The sequence below is a fragment of the Anopheles moucheti genome, chromosome X (assembly GCF_943734755.1).
Source record: "Anopheles moucheti chromosome X, idAnoMoucSN_F20_07, whole genome shotgun sequence".
Lineage (NCBI taxonomy): Eukaryota > Metazoa > Arthropoda > Insecta > Diptera > Culicidae > Anopheles > Anopheles moucheti.
The window spans coordinates 5,787,651-5,803,826 of NC_069142.1; the positions used below are offsets into that span (position 1 = coordinate 5,787,651).

At 47.8% G+C, this 16,176-nt stretch overlaps 1 protein-coding gene across 1 annotated transcript; it reads right to left on the reverse strand.

Moving 5' to 3' along the window:
- Window positions 1-202: 202 nt before the first annotated feature.
- Window positions 203-6,289, reverse strand: LOC128306335 (AMP deaminase 2). Its single transcript, XM_053043802.1, has 6 exons — window positions 6,127-6,289; window positions 5,819-6,029; window positions 3,930-4,225; window positions 1,907-2,738; window positions 1,246-1,831; window positions 203-1,173 (listed from the first exon to the last, which is right to left on the reverse strand). The coding sequence occupies exons 1-6, from the start codon at window positions 6,287-6,289 to the stop codon at window positions 883-885; spliced, it is 2,379 nt and encodes a 792-aa protein (XP_052899762.1). The 3' UTR covers window positions 203-882.
- Between the last annotated feature and the right edge of the window lie 9,887 nt (window positions 6,290-16,176).

The following is a 16,176-nucleotide window of genomic DNA, read 5'->3' on the forward strand; positions in this document are numbered from 1 at the left end:
CGAAAAAGAAACGGGTTAGGCAATTGTTTCGTTTTCTAGCACCAGGAAAAAAAAAGACACATAAACAGACATTGGTTTTTTGTTGCAAGAAATAAACGCGCGCGAGACACCGTATGTATTCACGAATAAATGCAACTTTACACGCTAGTGCGTTAGGAAGGGAACAGAAAAGAGGAAAAACAAAACATAAGAAAATCGCATCACTCTGTGTATCTCTTTATATATATATATGTATATAGATATATATTTCTATATATATATAGATCTCTATAGATATATAGATTTATATATAAATAGTGTATCTTTATTAACTGCTATATAATGTGTGTGTTTGTATCTATTTCATTTACGATTGGTTCCTAATGATTTGGTTGGTTTTTATATTGAAAATTACAATTAATGAGAGTGGTCGACCCGTTTGCTAAGCGGTTCGAAACGACGATGGAGGCCGACGTTGGAAAACCTGAAAACCTGCTATGTTGTCCGATCTTATCACCCACAATCTAGCAACAACAAACGAACGAGTAAGAAGGAGCCGCTATTGCTCTAGTAATGAAGACTCGAAGAACCAGGAAGAAGACGAAGAAAACAATAAGCACACACACACACACACAAGCGCACACTCACAAGAAACGCATGAAACCATCGAGATAAGCTGTGGGTGTACCATTTTATCACAACGATAGTCCTTGTTACATACACGCACAAACCTCGTCACAGGGCCCGTCCCAAACAGTGAATAAAAGGCCAAAGAGACCAAATAGAATGTTAAAGGGAAAGAGAGAGAGAAAGAGAGAGAGAGAGAGAGGAGTGATTGAGAAAGCACAACGAAGAGAAAAGGACGGGCCCAAGAATGTGCGGACGGGTGTTGCGCGGTGGTTTTTACTGTTGTGCGGCGTACTGCATCTTCTGCTCGTTGTTCACTTTGAAGATGTTGGCCAGCTCGTCTAGCAGCGACTCGTACCGGAACGCGACACGTATGTCCGGTACGTTCGTGCGGGTAATGTCGTTACCGGCCACACCTTCGCGCGTGTAGTTCGGTCCAAGCCAGTGCTGCTTCATCTTGTGCGGAAATCCTGACATCAGCACACTGTTCCGCGCCAGCTCACACATATCGCACGAGCTAAGCTTCCACACCTGTGCCGCAATGCTGTACTCCTCCATCAGTGGTTCCTGGATGGGTGATATACCACAAAGCACAGGTTAGTAGAGGCGAGGAGTAGCGTATTTGATGGATTCCATTACCTTGGTGTAGTGAAACTGGAGTGGATCGTCGGTGGAGAGTGACACGACCAGCCCGCGGGCCAGATACTCCGGGAACGGATTGCGGTCGTAGTTCAGAAACAGTGAGTTGTTGGACAGCGGTGACATGGCGATACCGATCTGGGCAAGATAGTAAAGGTACTGCAGTACCGGCACCTTGCGCAGTAGCAACCCGTGCGAGATGTTCTCCGCCATCAGATAGCCGCAGACGAGATGCTGTACCGGGCCGGCCTCGCCACAATGGGGTCGAAGCACGAACGTGTTCATGCCGCGCGCCGCTCGGAAGTGGTTCAGTACGGTCATGTTGGCGTACATGTAGTAGATGTAGTAGGCGTACGGTGGATTCTCCTCGTCCGTCCACTGGGCCGGTGGTGTCACATCCCCGTCGAACAGTGGGTTCTCCGGCTTTGACTCATCGTCCACCGAGTCGAACCCGATCACATACTGCAGGAAGGTGTGTATCTCGGGATGCTGGCTTGGGTTGTTGGTCGCTTCAAACAGGGGCTTAAACACGTTGTCCAGAATCTGCTGGAACGAGGACATCAGCTGGTTCGTCTTAAAGATGTCACTGGAAAGCGAACACAGGAAGAAACAGGTTACAAACTAGCCACTGAAATAGTGCTTATTATTAGCATATACTCACTAGAGACGCGGTATCTGTATCAACCAGCGGATGTTGTCCGAGTACACGTTACCGTCAATGGCCCATTTGGCCAGCTTGTACCACTCGTCCGGCGATTTGCCGTAGATCGACAGCCGCAACTCGGCGTTCTGGTACTTGCTCTCCTCGAAGTCACTCGCCACCTCCTTGATGATGTTCGCAAAGTACTTGCCGTTCAGGTAGTTGTCCGTCTTGAGGAAGACCTCGCGCAACCGCGACTCACCGATCGGATTGTACTTTGCGTTGAACTTGTCGAACCGGTGGAAGGTGTTGCGGTCCGCATGCACATCCAACATATCCACCGTCAGATCGTACGTCGTCAGGTTCATTGATTGAAAGACCTGGGCGAGCGTCATCGGTGTACCCTTGGTAACCGTCACCACCTCGTCCGCACTGTTCTTCAGCGTCTTCTTGATGAAGCGTAGCAAATGCTTCTGGTTCATGCAGCTCGCCGCATGGATGTGCGTGTCCACCTTGCGGATGTTGTAGAAGTCACGGTGCGGTACCGCCTTCTGCGACGCGAGCTCCCGCAGTTCGTTCAGCAGCACGTGCAGCTGGAACTTGGAGTACAGATAGCTCAGCCGGCGGTAGCAGAATGATTTCAGCGGCCCGTCCGCAATCATCGAGCACATCATCTGCATGTCCTGGACAAAGTCGGGCAGACGTGTGTAATGGTAAGGGAGCGGTTCCGTTGTGTCTGCGGTTGGGAACACCTCAAACACACCGTGCACCGGCCGGATGCTGTAGTTCAAGTCCTCCGGTATATCAACGACCCATGGTGACTGCGTGCTTTGGGGCGGGTTCACTGGATGGTCTGTAAAGATGTTCGCATGTGAGGAAGTGAACGGAGGAGAGAGCGAACAAAAAAAGATAAGATCAGTAATACATCAGGCAATATCATTCCACGTGGCGCAGCATAGACGAGACTCGGTAAGTGACACCAGGTCAGTAAGTAATCAACGCCATCTTACACGAATCTCGTTGCAACTGATGCAGACTCTATCGCATTCTCCCTAAACAGGCGCTCATGCTCTTCACGTGTATTATCATGGATGCTCACACGTTTTACGAGCGATTAGATTACAGCACTATGAACAACAACAGGCTATTGTATAACTATCGTACTACACTGACTCGCGAGCACTACCGTGATGTAGTTATACATCGACAATAACAAAAAAATCACAACAATGGAACTGTTAGGTGCAGGGCTTATACAGCACTAAAATTCAAAACGGAACAAGGTGTTGTTTTCGGCTTTCCAACTTGCAACAAACTGAATTGATCGATTTGGGCTGAATTGCAAACATAAAACAATAAACGATACAATTGAAATAAAATAAAAAAACGGGTAGAAGTGGTGGTAATAAACAGAAAACAAACGGGCAAAAAGAATAAGTTAGACGTAAACAAAAAAAACAAAAAAAAGTGAAAGTTACATAAAAGAAAAAAACAAAACAAAAACATATCTCAACATCTAAACAAAACTAGAAAAGAGTAATGGGAATGAATAGAAACATAAACAAAAGAAGAAAAAAACATAAGGAAAAAGTAGCTTGACAACAAAATTAAAAAGGTAAGAAAAAGAACAAAAAAAAAGTCTCAAAAAATAAACAACAACTAACCAGTACGGCGAGAGAAAACGGCAAATAAAAGGTCACGAAAGGTGCAGAATAAGAGTGAAGTGGACGTATTTCGTACGTGTGGCACGAAACACATGGGAGCAGAATGTGTGCGCGGTAACGGGCGAGGCATTGTGTGTGTAACAAAAAGTGGAAAGAGAATAAAAAATATATATACAAAAATAAGAACAAAACGTGAAAAAAGAGAGTAAAGAAGCAGAGTAAAACGTAAAAGAGCTGGGTATTGAGTCAGAAGTTTTGAAAAATTGGGCTTTTCCCTGACCATGTAGACCGAATATGTACTACCATCTCCAAAATAAGTAATTTTTGAATGGTTTTCTTGAGGTTTTAGACGACCTTTTACGACGACCGATATTACTTACCAGCGATAGATTTGCGTTCCTGGTGCGTGATCGTACTCGAGTGTGTCGACTTCAGGAAGCGTGCCGTCGTCTGGGGGAACGCTTGGTGCGAGTTGCGCATATACTTCTCGCGTAGCTCCAACGCCTTCACCAGCAGTGTGGAGGCTCGCTCAAGATCGTCCAATGGTACGCCGCTGGTGTCTTCGCCCGAGATCGACACCCGCTGGAAGTGGGCGACGAAATCATGTTCGTCGAACGGCAGCTGTTCGTCCGGATGTACTTCCGGTGCAATCGAGTGCCTATCCTGCTCCATCACTCTAGGAGTTGAAAGATCACAACAGAGAGAGAGAGAGAGAGAGACAGAAAGAGATGGAGAGGTAATCAAAACTAGAACTACTCTCGTAGATCACGAAGGATGCACGGGATGAACTGCACGAAACGAGCTGTACAGCAGCACTGATGAGCGATACTATGCCAGCGTCACCTTCATCACCAGCCACATTAATCGGACGACGTGGAGAAATGGCGAGAAGTGGAGCCGATGTATGCGGGATAGGAAGTAAAGGGTGTATTAGCTCCGACAGTCACGGATCGATTGGTTAATTGATCGGTCAATCGTTTTTCCAATTCACTAATTATCAGCACTGCTTCTGTATTGCGTCGGCAGGCTACCAGCACCAAGGGCTCAGTCGAACGAAAGTGTGATGCAAAAATAGAACTGCGTATGGAATGCAGAAATGTACTGCAACACACACTCAAAACGTAATCACACAAAACTAACCACAGGCGGTAAACAAGGCAGGAGAGTTTATTGCTGTCCAGGATGTAGGGCGTTATCCGTGTCGGTTGAGATGAGCCGAAGCTGGCGCGCTGATGCTGAAGGTGACGATACTGGAAGGCGTCGTTATCGCTCCTCGTGCTGCCCGTCTGTATGTTGCATGATGCTTATCAGTAAGCCTAATGTAGTGAGTAAGAGGCTTCAGTAAATCTGGCAATACACTTGAGGTAACTTTCCGCCGGATCCGTGTCTTGTAATCTATGTAAGACTTTTGGAGGATCTCTCCAACAAAAAAAAAACAAGACAGAGTAAAAACACCCACCGAAGCAGATCTCTTTCCGAGAGCCATTTTTTCGTATCGATAGCACTTCCCAACATCACACAAACTGTTTGGCGTAATTTACCAACGACGTTTGGCAAAGGTAATGTCTAGCTAATGCAGCTCTTCTTGCGAATGGTCCTGCCCGACCGGAGAGATACCTCGTACTGCTGCAACAGTGCTGTTACTGTCCGCGTTCTTGGAGTTCGGGTAGTTTAAATTGGATTAAGTGTCCACCCGGTGCCCGTTGGGGGAAGGCACAAAAAGCCAAAAACAACACCAACGCATCATAATGACACATTCACTTCCGAATGCTAGCCCAGTCCTGCCTGCACGCAATGAGGTTTGCGGTGATGTCCGTCACGATTGCGTGCCTGCCACACTCAGCTGCCACTCAAACGCCGCAGGGGCACTCCGTGCTTTGGGAAGTAGCTGATGGAACGAAGTAATAACAAGGAGTATGTATCTGAATCGCGCGGGATATATGCCGTAACGGCAGAGTTACGTTCTCATGCCAGAATAACCGCCAGCCTGGCTGGACACGTGCCCGTAGCTAAAAATGAAACACCATCGCAGGCAATGGCTTCTTGGGGGAGGTAGAACGCAAAATCCCCATCACTCATCTTAGGTTCGACACCTAAGATTGGACCGTTACTGATACGGGCACTACCCTTCACCCACAAAGGTAAACTCTGTTGCGTAATAAGTCCTCCACACTTTGTCACCTCTGCCGGCAGGTAAAGCAATCAAACCGTACTGGAGAGATTCTGTTTTTGAGGAGCGATCCTGGTGGGAACTTACTACTCTACTTACTTGGCGTTTAGCTGTCGTTGGAGCTGGAGCTTCTTCTCGATCTGCTCGATCGGGAACTGTGGAACCTCGTACGGGGCAGAGATTTCATTGGGCAGCACACCAACGATATCCTCCTGGGATAGACTGAGAGCACCGCTAAGAACTCCACCCCCACCTCCTCCGCCACCACCGCCGCCCCCTGCATGACCTGCCGGAGACTCATTACCCTGTACTGTGGATGAAACGAAAATTGCGTCAAATAAGTATCACCAAGAATGGTCAGCTCCAAGAAATAGCTCCAAGACTTCTGAAAACAACCACACCGTTACCATCATCTTCAATATCCTCAACATCCACCAGCGCTAACGTTGCCTGCGCATCAGCAGCCAGTCGCGACTGTTTCATCGCTTCCATAATTTTCTGATCATCCAGCACCTGCAGCAGGGTGCGCGAATCTTGCTTGTTAAAATTAATCTCCCGTTTGCGGTACATTTTCTAAAACGCAAGCACTACACCACTGGCACGATCCGGTAACATCAGCAGCTCGCTACGGACTGGTCTCAGTGGGGCGGGATCGATGGAATCGTTCGATGTGCTTGATCAACGGCCAAACAAACCCGCTCGATCGTGCGGTGAAGTATTGGCAGCCTGTCGGCTATATCTCCAGTGTCGGGCGCCGTCTGGCAGTTGACCAGGGAAGGCAAACAGGAATGGGAAAAGGGATTGAGATGAGCACGCAGCGTGAGCATCGTTGATAAGAAGTCTGCTTGGGTCTTCTGATTACGACCGGTCGGGTACGCATACAAACGGGTGATAGTGTGAGGCGTGAACGTCACGCTTTGAAGAAGTTCCCGTTTGGAATCTAACAGCCTCGATAGGTACGTCGTGATACGGGAATCAGTAAGACTACTCGTTAGCTGTGTAGAACTTTGGGAAATAACCTTATTATTTTAGATCGCAGCACAGTACATTGCGAAATGTTTGCTTCGAAGCATCCATTTTGTGAAGAGTTATGCCCACCCGGTCACTGACACTGTATGAAGTGACGTTAAAATCTTGCTAGATGTGTTCATTGTGTGTGATTTATTGCCACTTTCATTTTCTTGACATTTATTCCATTTTGTTTCACCTACTCCCTCTCTCATACTCACTCTCTTTCTATCTCACTCCGTCTTCTCCATCTTATATTTTCCCCCGGAGATACTCTCAGATATGTAAAATATATCTCCTTTTTTCTCTCGGACATCAGTAGCATCGGTACCAGGTTTACTACTGCGCCATCTAAAGAGACTGCAGTAGGTCTCTTTAGACGTACACGCCCCAAAGAAAAACGCGCACACACACACACTTACACTAGCACGCAACAACTAACCTTCCGGTGAGAAGTAATCGTTGAGGAGGATGGCGGGTGATCGTGGTGACATGATGATCGCCGGATCCGGTTGATCGAAGGATGAGTTCATATCACACTTGAGCAACACTCCACGGGCACTCATGTCGGTAAACTGCTGTGGTCTGTCCTATTTACACCTGAATATGAATATCTAACACCACTCACACCCTTGAGCTGGAGCTGTTGATGGCAGAGATCCCGACAAATATCCGCGGTGTGTGTCTGTGTCAAACGTGCCGGAAGTGACGCTCTGGGGCAGCTTGTGCCAAACCAAACAACGTTCTAACTTTTGAGAGGGTGGGACAGGATGGACACGGTTACGATACGCTACTACGCAACGTTGGTCGCAATATCACTTGATCTAACGCGAACAAACAATCACACCCCGGTGTGTTACTGCTGAACTCCGTGTGCGCCGGTTCGTGAGCACGCAAAAACTGATCCACAACAAGACGATTCGGCAAAGATTTTTCTTTGGGGTGTTGTTGATGCTGGGCGTCACACACGGTATATTTCCCTTCCACTGTCTCTGGGTTGCTTGTGTATGGGTGTCGAAGTCGAGCGCTGGTTCGGTGCCAATGACCAGGCACAGGAACCAAGTGTTTCGGTGGACAGACAAGCACAGCACACAAGCCGGGAGCGAATCCGATCCGTGGAGGTTACTCGGGTGCGAAGCACTAAATTTAGATCTCGTGTGTAGTCTCGTACTGCACCACGCCGTGTCTGCGTCCCGCAACCTCCACTATCTTGGGAGAAGCAGGGGATCCGGTTCGGTACTGTCGTTGCAAAAGTCTGTCCGAACACTGGTTTGCTAGACACTGCCAGGCTAGTCTGGATGACTCCTCGCTCTCACCGCTCGGAACGCGCAAGTGACGCGCAAAGCTCTGGTAAATCCCGGTGTCGTCTGCACCAACTCCAACTGTCACGAACGGTTTTGGTTGTACCGTCCAACCAAAACGACTGACCGCTACTGACCAACGGTTTTCCGTTCGCACCAACGATTCGCACCTCGCGCACACGCGGCAATTAACGTCGATAAGATAATTTTATTATCACCTCGTTGTTGGAGATGGAGCACCAGGTTCGGATCGCACCGGCTTATCTTTGTGTTTGGCGATTGGGGAGGTATCTAGATCGGCCGAATCTCTGCGAGCCTGGCTCCGCTGTGTGTGAGGAGGAGACGCGTACACCGCACGTGTGTTTGCAAAACTATTCCAAAGTCACTTCTCCGAGTGGGCCGTCGCCTCCAAGACACATCTTCCAACTACCTGCGCCCAATGCAAATGGGCACCGTAACAACTGCTAGCGGTGAGCACCATTTTACGTAATCTCGCCTGCAGCTAATCGCCCGCACGATGCGACTAATAGCAGTAGTTGGCAAACTACCGCTGCTGGAGCACATTTCTCCCCGGCCGATGAGTGCCCCGCTTTCGGGGGGTCGCGTGATGTGACACTGGTGAAGTTATGTCTACGTACTGCCCGGGTACAAACGGTACAGAGACTGCTTCAAGAGTGTGCCTCTCAAAAAATTCTTCGCACGCCAATACTGGCGATAGTGGAGCCGTTGAGGAACTGGGTAGATGCACCAAATCCTCCGACACATCGATGGTGTGGGCAGGCTGGAATTGGAGTTCGGTTTTTCGGGCGTATCTTCGTATGCTATAACACGCTGCCTAGGCTGGCCAGTGTCGGGGATTTCACCCCGCATAACTTCACTCCACGAAAGGTTCCAGCTGTATAAATAACGCGACACACGCCGGTTGTATCAGTGCCGAGAGTTATTGATAAAACATTCTCCTGCCCGAAAAGCGATGCGACTCTCACTGTGGGCTTTGTGCAGTTTAGACCAAGGGAGGAAGAAAAAAAAAACAGTTGGTATCGTAATATATCATATGCTCCAAGAGGTCCTACTGATATTCTGGCTGTTTGTATAGTGGCTTATGTATACGGTGGAGAAAAAAAAGCAACAGAATAACAGTGAGGACGCTTTTATGAATGAACTTCACGCCGACCCGTTGCCATAGAACGGTCTCGTCTCGGCAGGAGTTCGCCGTTGGTAGAGAGCGACCAGCCATTCCGGTAGCACAGACACGATAGAATGTCTGTGCTCATGTCTTGTCCGATTGGCCAGCTGATCTACTTACGAACAAAGAAATACAACAGCAACATCCCGCCGGTCGCATCTTTTGTTGTCTAGTGTTGCTTGGTGTGTTGCGAATTCTCGCGAATGTCTTCACGTACACGGGGGTGGCAGAGCTGCGGTCGAGACGAGAGGGAGGTTGTTTACGGTGAACGAAACCAGGCCACCGACCGGCAGTGTAGCCCGCGTGCCTAGCTGGTAAACTAATTTGTTGTCATTTTAGAACCCCCTCTTTGCTCACTTTCCAACACCCTCCTTCACATTCTCCCATCCTTCTACCCCTATATGCAAATTGTAAACGAAAGACGGTGAATCTAAATGCGGACAACTTCCGGCAACTGTCAGCATCACTCTCTCCATGGTAACTACGTGCAAAAAGCCGGAGGATATCCCGTGACTCACGTACGGGAGGCTGCATACAGGATGTAGCACCAGGTGTTGTCGAGTGCTGTTTTTAGAATCGCGTGATGTCGGCACCGCAACAATGATGGGTGATGGGCGCCTTGCCTATCTTAACATCATCAAAATCCGTGTCTTGTGAACGTCTTGTGACAATCAGCGGCAGCGTTGCGCGTTATTTGATACTTCACCTTAGACATCGCTTCCAATCGCACCTTCAACCGCGCCGCGTGTCGTGTTGCTGTTGTAGGGTTCCGCAAGCCCGTAGATATATTTGGAAGAGCATAACAATTCACCGTGTACGTCAATATTGAATTTCATCAGCAATTAATGGTTACTAGCCAATGTCTTCTCTTGGGAAATGCTGGTATACCCCTGACAAAACCATTTTGGCATTCCCGTGTCGACATTTAAGCCAGGTTGGACAGGCGAGAAATTGGAAACGTGAAGGTCACCCTCAAATGGTGCAAATCTTTGCTGGTATATTATTCCCCCCCGCAGATGCGTGTGTGTGTGCCTTTTTTTTCTATTCGTTCAAAAGAATTCCAAAATATCGCCCTAAGCATCCTAAACCGCTCTTGTCAGCTCGCGCATCGATTCGCTTCGAGACGCGCTAATTAATCGTGCATCGGTAACAGTTCTAGATTAATCATGCTTAGGCACGTCCGCAAGTGGGACACACACACACACACACCGATCGGTAACAATTAAGCCGGTCGGCAGGGGGCAATTTTTTTTCGCTTGCTGTTGTCCGTTTTTGGCACGCGGGAGGAATTTTTCACCCATCGTGAAAAAGGGCACACTGCGCACGTAGGCACTGGGGGGTTTGGTGATATCGCGGAACCTGATGGGATAGATTCCACGGCTAGATGCTAATTAATGTACTGTTGCGGTTAATATATAGTTATATATATATATATAAAGCTATCCCAATTGAACGTTTGCCAAGCGTCATCTAGCGTGACAAATGGAGACGACGTTGAAGGGCTTAACAGCACGCATTCCGTTGGATGATAATTGCATCGTGCTTGACGCACAGAGTTGTGGTGAGGTTGGATAGATTCGAGATCGACACAGGCAAAAAGCAAACAAAGTGAATGGTTGAAGAACCGCTCATCTGATAGTGTATGGGAGGTGGATTACCTAATTCTTGAAGTAATAAGGTTGAGTAGCGAATGACTTTTTCTTGCAATTTGGTTATTTGCAACCCTTATCAGGCGGTTGATATCTACAGTAGGTGATGTACAATTCAGCCACTAAGTAAGGGTTGGGTTTAGTGTTGTGCTTAATGAATCTTTAGAGAAGGAGTCATTCAAATTAGGAGTGCTCTCATGACTCCTCAAGATTCACGAATAAGAAATCAGAATCTCTCCAGAAGAATGATTTTTAGCAGTTAAAAAAAATCGTTTTTACTTCTGAATTACAGATGAAGTCATCTTATAGGTACTTGAGGATTCTTGTGGATCTTGATGGTTTATAGATCTTGAAGATTCGCTGAAGCATCTACGGACTAACAATTTGTAAAGTTAGGACATTTACGTCGGCGAAGATTCATCCAACGCTGGTTGAGTTCATATTTCCATTATTACCGTGCAAGTGAGTTGACTATTCAGATATGGGAAATGCAAGCCGGACCTGACCAATTAATAGAACTGGAAGCAGAAGAACAAGTTGTCCAAGGTGATCGTTATCGAATAAATTGGACTGATGTCTTACTAATGCCGACTAATGCCATCAAGATGTGGTGAGAGGAGAAAGTGTCACCTCTGGAAATGGTTTCGTGTGGGTCTTTAGCTTCCAAGCTGGGAGTCCCAACAGGTATGAAAGGTGGTGTTATTTAAATGAAGGGGTGCCCGGCTAATGGAACTGCTAGCTGTCTATGGATGGAATAATCGAAGTTGAAAGCTAGCACTGTAGCACTGTAAGCGCAGCAGGTCTCCAATCAATCGACCCGCCCGCCCGGTATAGCTTACAACACCGCAACATTCCACACCGCCCAGCGCGTTATGGCTTGATTAACGGCCCTATTGACCTTTTTATTTCGTCTCGCACATACACGCAACATGCCCCGAGCCCGGTGTCCAATTTGGGACTGGCATTTCCAAAGCGCATCCGCACGACATTACCACCACGGAGGGTGGTCGACTTCAAAGGGCGATAAGATATCTTTCCCCGATACCCGGGGGTGGATTGGTGGGTTGTGCCATTTGGAACCGGTCACCGGCCCGCTGTACAAACATCGGTGGAATGTTTTGGGTCAATAGCTGTTGGAGCAACACACGGCGAAGTCCGCTTTCCTAAATTTAGCACCCACGAAACTAATCGAACAAAGCAACCCTCGGAATCGGACGAACTGCACATGATTACCTTCCCCAACCTGGTCAATCAGTTACATACGCAAGATGGCAATCGACTGCAGGTAAGTTGTGATTGTGGCGCTGCAGTTGGTGCTGGAGATGGATGTTGGGACGCAAATCTTGACGAATTTATTTTTGGTCCTGGGAGGGTGACTCTTTTTTTTTTAGAGTAATTTAGCAAATTTTTCCACATTGCCCCCCCTCCTCCCCAAGGGCAATTGGGTAACGGAAGGGCATTGTGCCAAAGTTGCTTGATCGCGTTTGGTGGTTGGACGAAACATTCCTTCACACTGAGGTCATTCGGTCGTTTTGGAGCAATTTGTTGGAATTCTGGGAGTTGGTGTACATACCTGCTTTAAGCTTGGATGTCGTTTCTGCCTCTATCTCCATGTCGATATCGAAGGCGAATCGCTTGCGCGAGTTATAGTCATTGGTGCTGGTCATCGTCTGGGTAGAGTGCCGGCCTCTACCTGAAGTTTCGCTGGCGTGTCTGACCCAAAGTCTGGCAAACTCCGCCACCAGCTCACTGCCCAGATACTGGAACTCCGCGAGTTACTGCAACAGGTTTCCACCAGACGTTTTTTCACTAAGCTTTGCACACACACCCGAGGCACCGTCTATTATGTGCACCGTCTAATGTCCAGCGAGTCACAAACACCCGGCACAACACCGTCCAAAACGCTGGCACTGCAAATGCAAACAAAATGTGTTGTGTGGTCAGCAAAACGTTCACTGTGCGTGCAGATGTGTGGTGGACGGTTTGAAAGAATCGAAACACGGCAAACACTTTTCGGGACAGCAAAGCGCGGTACGCGGACGACAGAAAAAGACACCCCACGAAAACAAAAAAGACAACTATGGAGTCAACCCGGACTGGACGACGCAATTTGAGCGAGGTGGAGTATATATTATCGATTTCCAAGACTTTGCTCGTATATGTCCAGCGTACGGTCTTACGTCCAACATCGACCGGCCAAAACGTCCGAATGGCGAGCAAAGCAGAACCCCGAACCGACCAAGCCCCGTGAGGTTTGGCCTGGAGGGGGGGGAGGAAGAGAGTTTGATAGGGGGAAGGGGACGGATGAGGTTGATTGTGTGTTTTCGGTTTCTTCGGCGCAAAGAGATGCTTTGAAGTGTTGCCCGGGTGGGTGGAAAAACAAAAACACACTCACCTCACCCCTTCCACTCACACTTTGCACTTTCCGGCCGCTTTTACCACCGGGTGTGGGTCTTCTAGAACCGTCCGTTACCCAGCTTGCACCAGGGGATGAAGGATCAATCGGGGTGTAAGAAGAAAAAAAAAACAAGTAAAACAGAGGAGCGGACGTCTGGTCACGAATGCGACCATTGCCAAAGTGTCGTACTGCCGCAGGGCGACGGTCAGTCATTGGGTTTTCTCGCAGCTGGAGAATCCGGGTGGGACCGGAACGGGGGTAGCGGGGGGTTGGGTCCATACTGCGAGATGAACTGCGTCACCTTTCACCAGCAATCTTCGTTCGTACGCACACCCGTAACGGAGCGAATGTTTCATGGAGCCTCACACACTCTCGCTCTTGCTTCACTCTCTATCCTCGCTCGCTATTGGTGTTTGGCCAATCCTTCGGGTGCGTTTGCCCTTTTTGGCAGATGGTTTATCAACCGTGCTCTCAAATTCTCTTCATACATTCACCCCTTGGGCTGACCCTTTGCCTTTATGCACGCGGAAAACGCACTTGACACGAGGGATTGAATCATTAGTGATTAATGCGGGTCCGATGCGTAAACTTATCTCCCTTTTTTTGCTCTCTTTCGCGTGTCTCTCCCTCTCTCGCGTATTTAATATTTCTTTTATTACGCATCTAATCACACGATGCACGCGGTTCCACACATCATCTCATGTTCTCATCTCACATAATCACACACATACACACACAAACGAATGCTTGACAGCTTCCTTATCTTTCTTCCCCTATTGGTTTGTGGGATCGAAGTGTACTTTCACTAGAACCGGCTATCTTTTAACAAGGATGTCATAGTTACTGTTGATTATTAATACATTTACGAGATCCTCAGGTGCTGTCGTATCGGATCTTTAATATTAACACTAACACTATCGAGCGTTTTTGATTGATAATTATTTTACAAACAATTTCCGAAGGCGTGGATTATATTTTTATTCCGTTTCTTTAGTCCAAATGACAGAAAATATATGTAAAAGCCATGCGGCAACTGTGAATTGCTTTATATCAAAAATTAATGTGATGAAAATGAAGCATTTCAGTCAAAATGATTGGTTCGGTAGTTCTAGTGTTAAAGAAATAGTGAAGAATTCTTCTGTTTCTTTACTAATGGACGCAAGCCATTATATTAGGGCTAGTTAGGTATTTCCAATAGCGTTTTATCTTTATATTAAGACTCGTCGATCTAGCGTATGCAGTAGCGTAGGGACGGGGTTCTTTTTTCTTGTTGTTGTTGCGTACTTCACAAGGTCGTCTCGGCTGAGCACGCATGGTTCCATGTGGGACGCGCTCCATGCGACATTGTTCGCAGAACAATTCCAACTTGATGAAGTGCGAGAGAAGAGCAAAAAGAAAACCAACCCCCCACCCCCACCAAATACAAACAAACAAAATCCAGAAGCGGAAGTACAAATATGCGGACGTACCACGCACTATCAGCTGATGGATGAAGTAGTATTGGTGAAAGCATTTGGTACTCGGTAATTTAAAGACTTTTTTTGACAATAGCAGGGGTTGCACTGAATCACGATTGACTGCATGCTATTACACATTCACACACACACACACACACACATACACATGGAGTTCCCAATTTTCATCACCATTTTGATTGTAGAAGATGTAGCGTTGATGGGTTGATTGGTGGAGTTAGCTTTGAAAGCTCAATGTACTTGAAGAGCTGGGGGGACTCTTGTAGGACTTGGCATCGAGCAAACGGCACCCAAAGGGTGTGAATGCTTCGGTGGAGCTTTCTTGGGCAGCTTCCCTCAGGGGGAAAAACAGGACACGTTGGCACATCGGTGCCCCCAGCCAGAACGGGATAAAGCATACGCACACTAAGCCCACGGCGAAATGCGTCAACCATTGCAACAAAATGGAGCGTATGAAGTTGCTCTGTTGGCTTTCCCTCCCCAAAACAAAATTAAGATCTCCCCAGCCTCCGGAACATCCAAACCCACCCCCGGGTTGCAAGAAGGGAGTTGTTGTGCTAGAGCTTTTCTTTACTTCCGTCGGCCTGTGGCTTCTCACCTTCATCACTTTCCGGGCTCCTGGACCCGGCTGCTTGCTGTGACTACCGTGAGCTTACTAAGCGTGCTCACGCGTTCATGTGGCCGTCCGTCGGTGCGGTTTGCTGCTCTCGTACAGCTGCAATTTCATATACACACGCCCGCATGCTTGGTGTGTTGGCGCCGCCGAACAAATCCCGCTACCACAACCGCACACAACATCTGGCTGCGTGTGGAACGAGCGAGCGGCCCGTTTATTCGCACGAGTTGAACACTTTTGCCTCGTCGGGCACTCGACGCTCCCATCCCGGTGCTGTTCCCCCTGTGGCGTTGATGCGTGCTTCGAGATCCCTCCTTACCAAACAATAAATCACCTCTTAAGGAGAGGGGTTTCTTTGGCCGGTAATCATTCTGAGAGTGGATTATATTTGGTCACAAAAATTGCACATACGGAAGGAACAGTAAGAAGATGCCGAAGTGTGACACGTGTGTGTACACGCGAAGGCGCACGCGTTGGCACACCGCACCACATCATCATACAGGAACGCAAACATACACAATACAGCGGCACTATATGCGCAAAGCGGAAACAGAGCGGAACAACTACCGTGAAGAAGTTGTTGTTGGTTTTACCGAACACTCTTTGGTGCAGCCGAGTGCTTTGAAGTAGTATTGTCGGTGAATAAGCTACACCAGACCGACTGAAGCTGATCGAAATCCATTTCTGGTGTGTAATGCGTGAAGCAAAACAAACGGTTAAATCCTTATCTGATGTAAACTCTTACCATACGCGTGCAATGAATGTAATCAATTTTCTAATATACTAAAACGGCTACAAATAACCTTCTATGAAGGATGTGTTAA

Excerpts from the sequence above, each read along its gene's own strand:
- LOC128306335 (XM_053043802.1), bottom strand. The coding sequence starts at position 6,289 with ATGTACCGCAAACGGGAGATTAATTTTAACAAGCAAGATTCGCGCACC. Across the intron at positions 6,030-6,126 it reads TGAGGATATTGAAGATGATG|TACAGGGTAATGAGTCTCCG; the intron begins GTAACGGTGTGG and ends TTTCATCCACAG. Across the intron at positions 2,739-3,929 it reads GGAACGCAAATCTATCGCTG|ACCATCCAGTGAACCCGCCC; the intron begins GTAAGTAATATC and ends ACATCTTTACAG.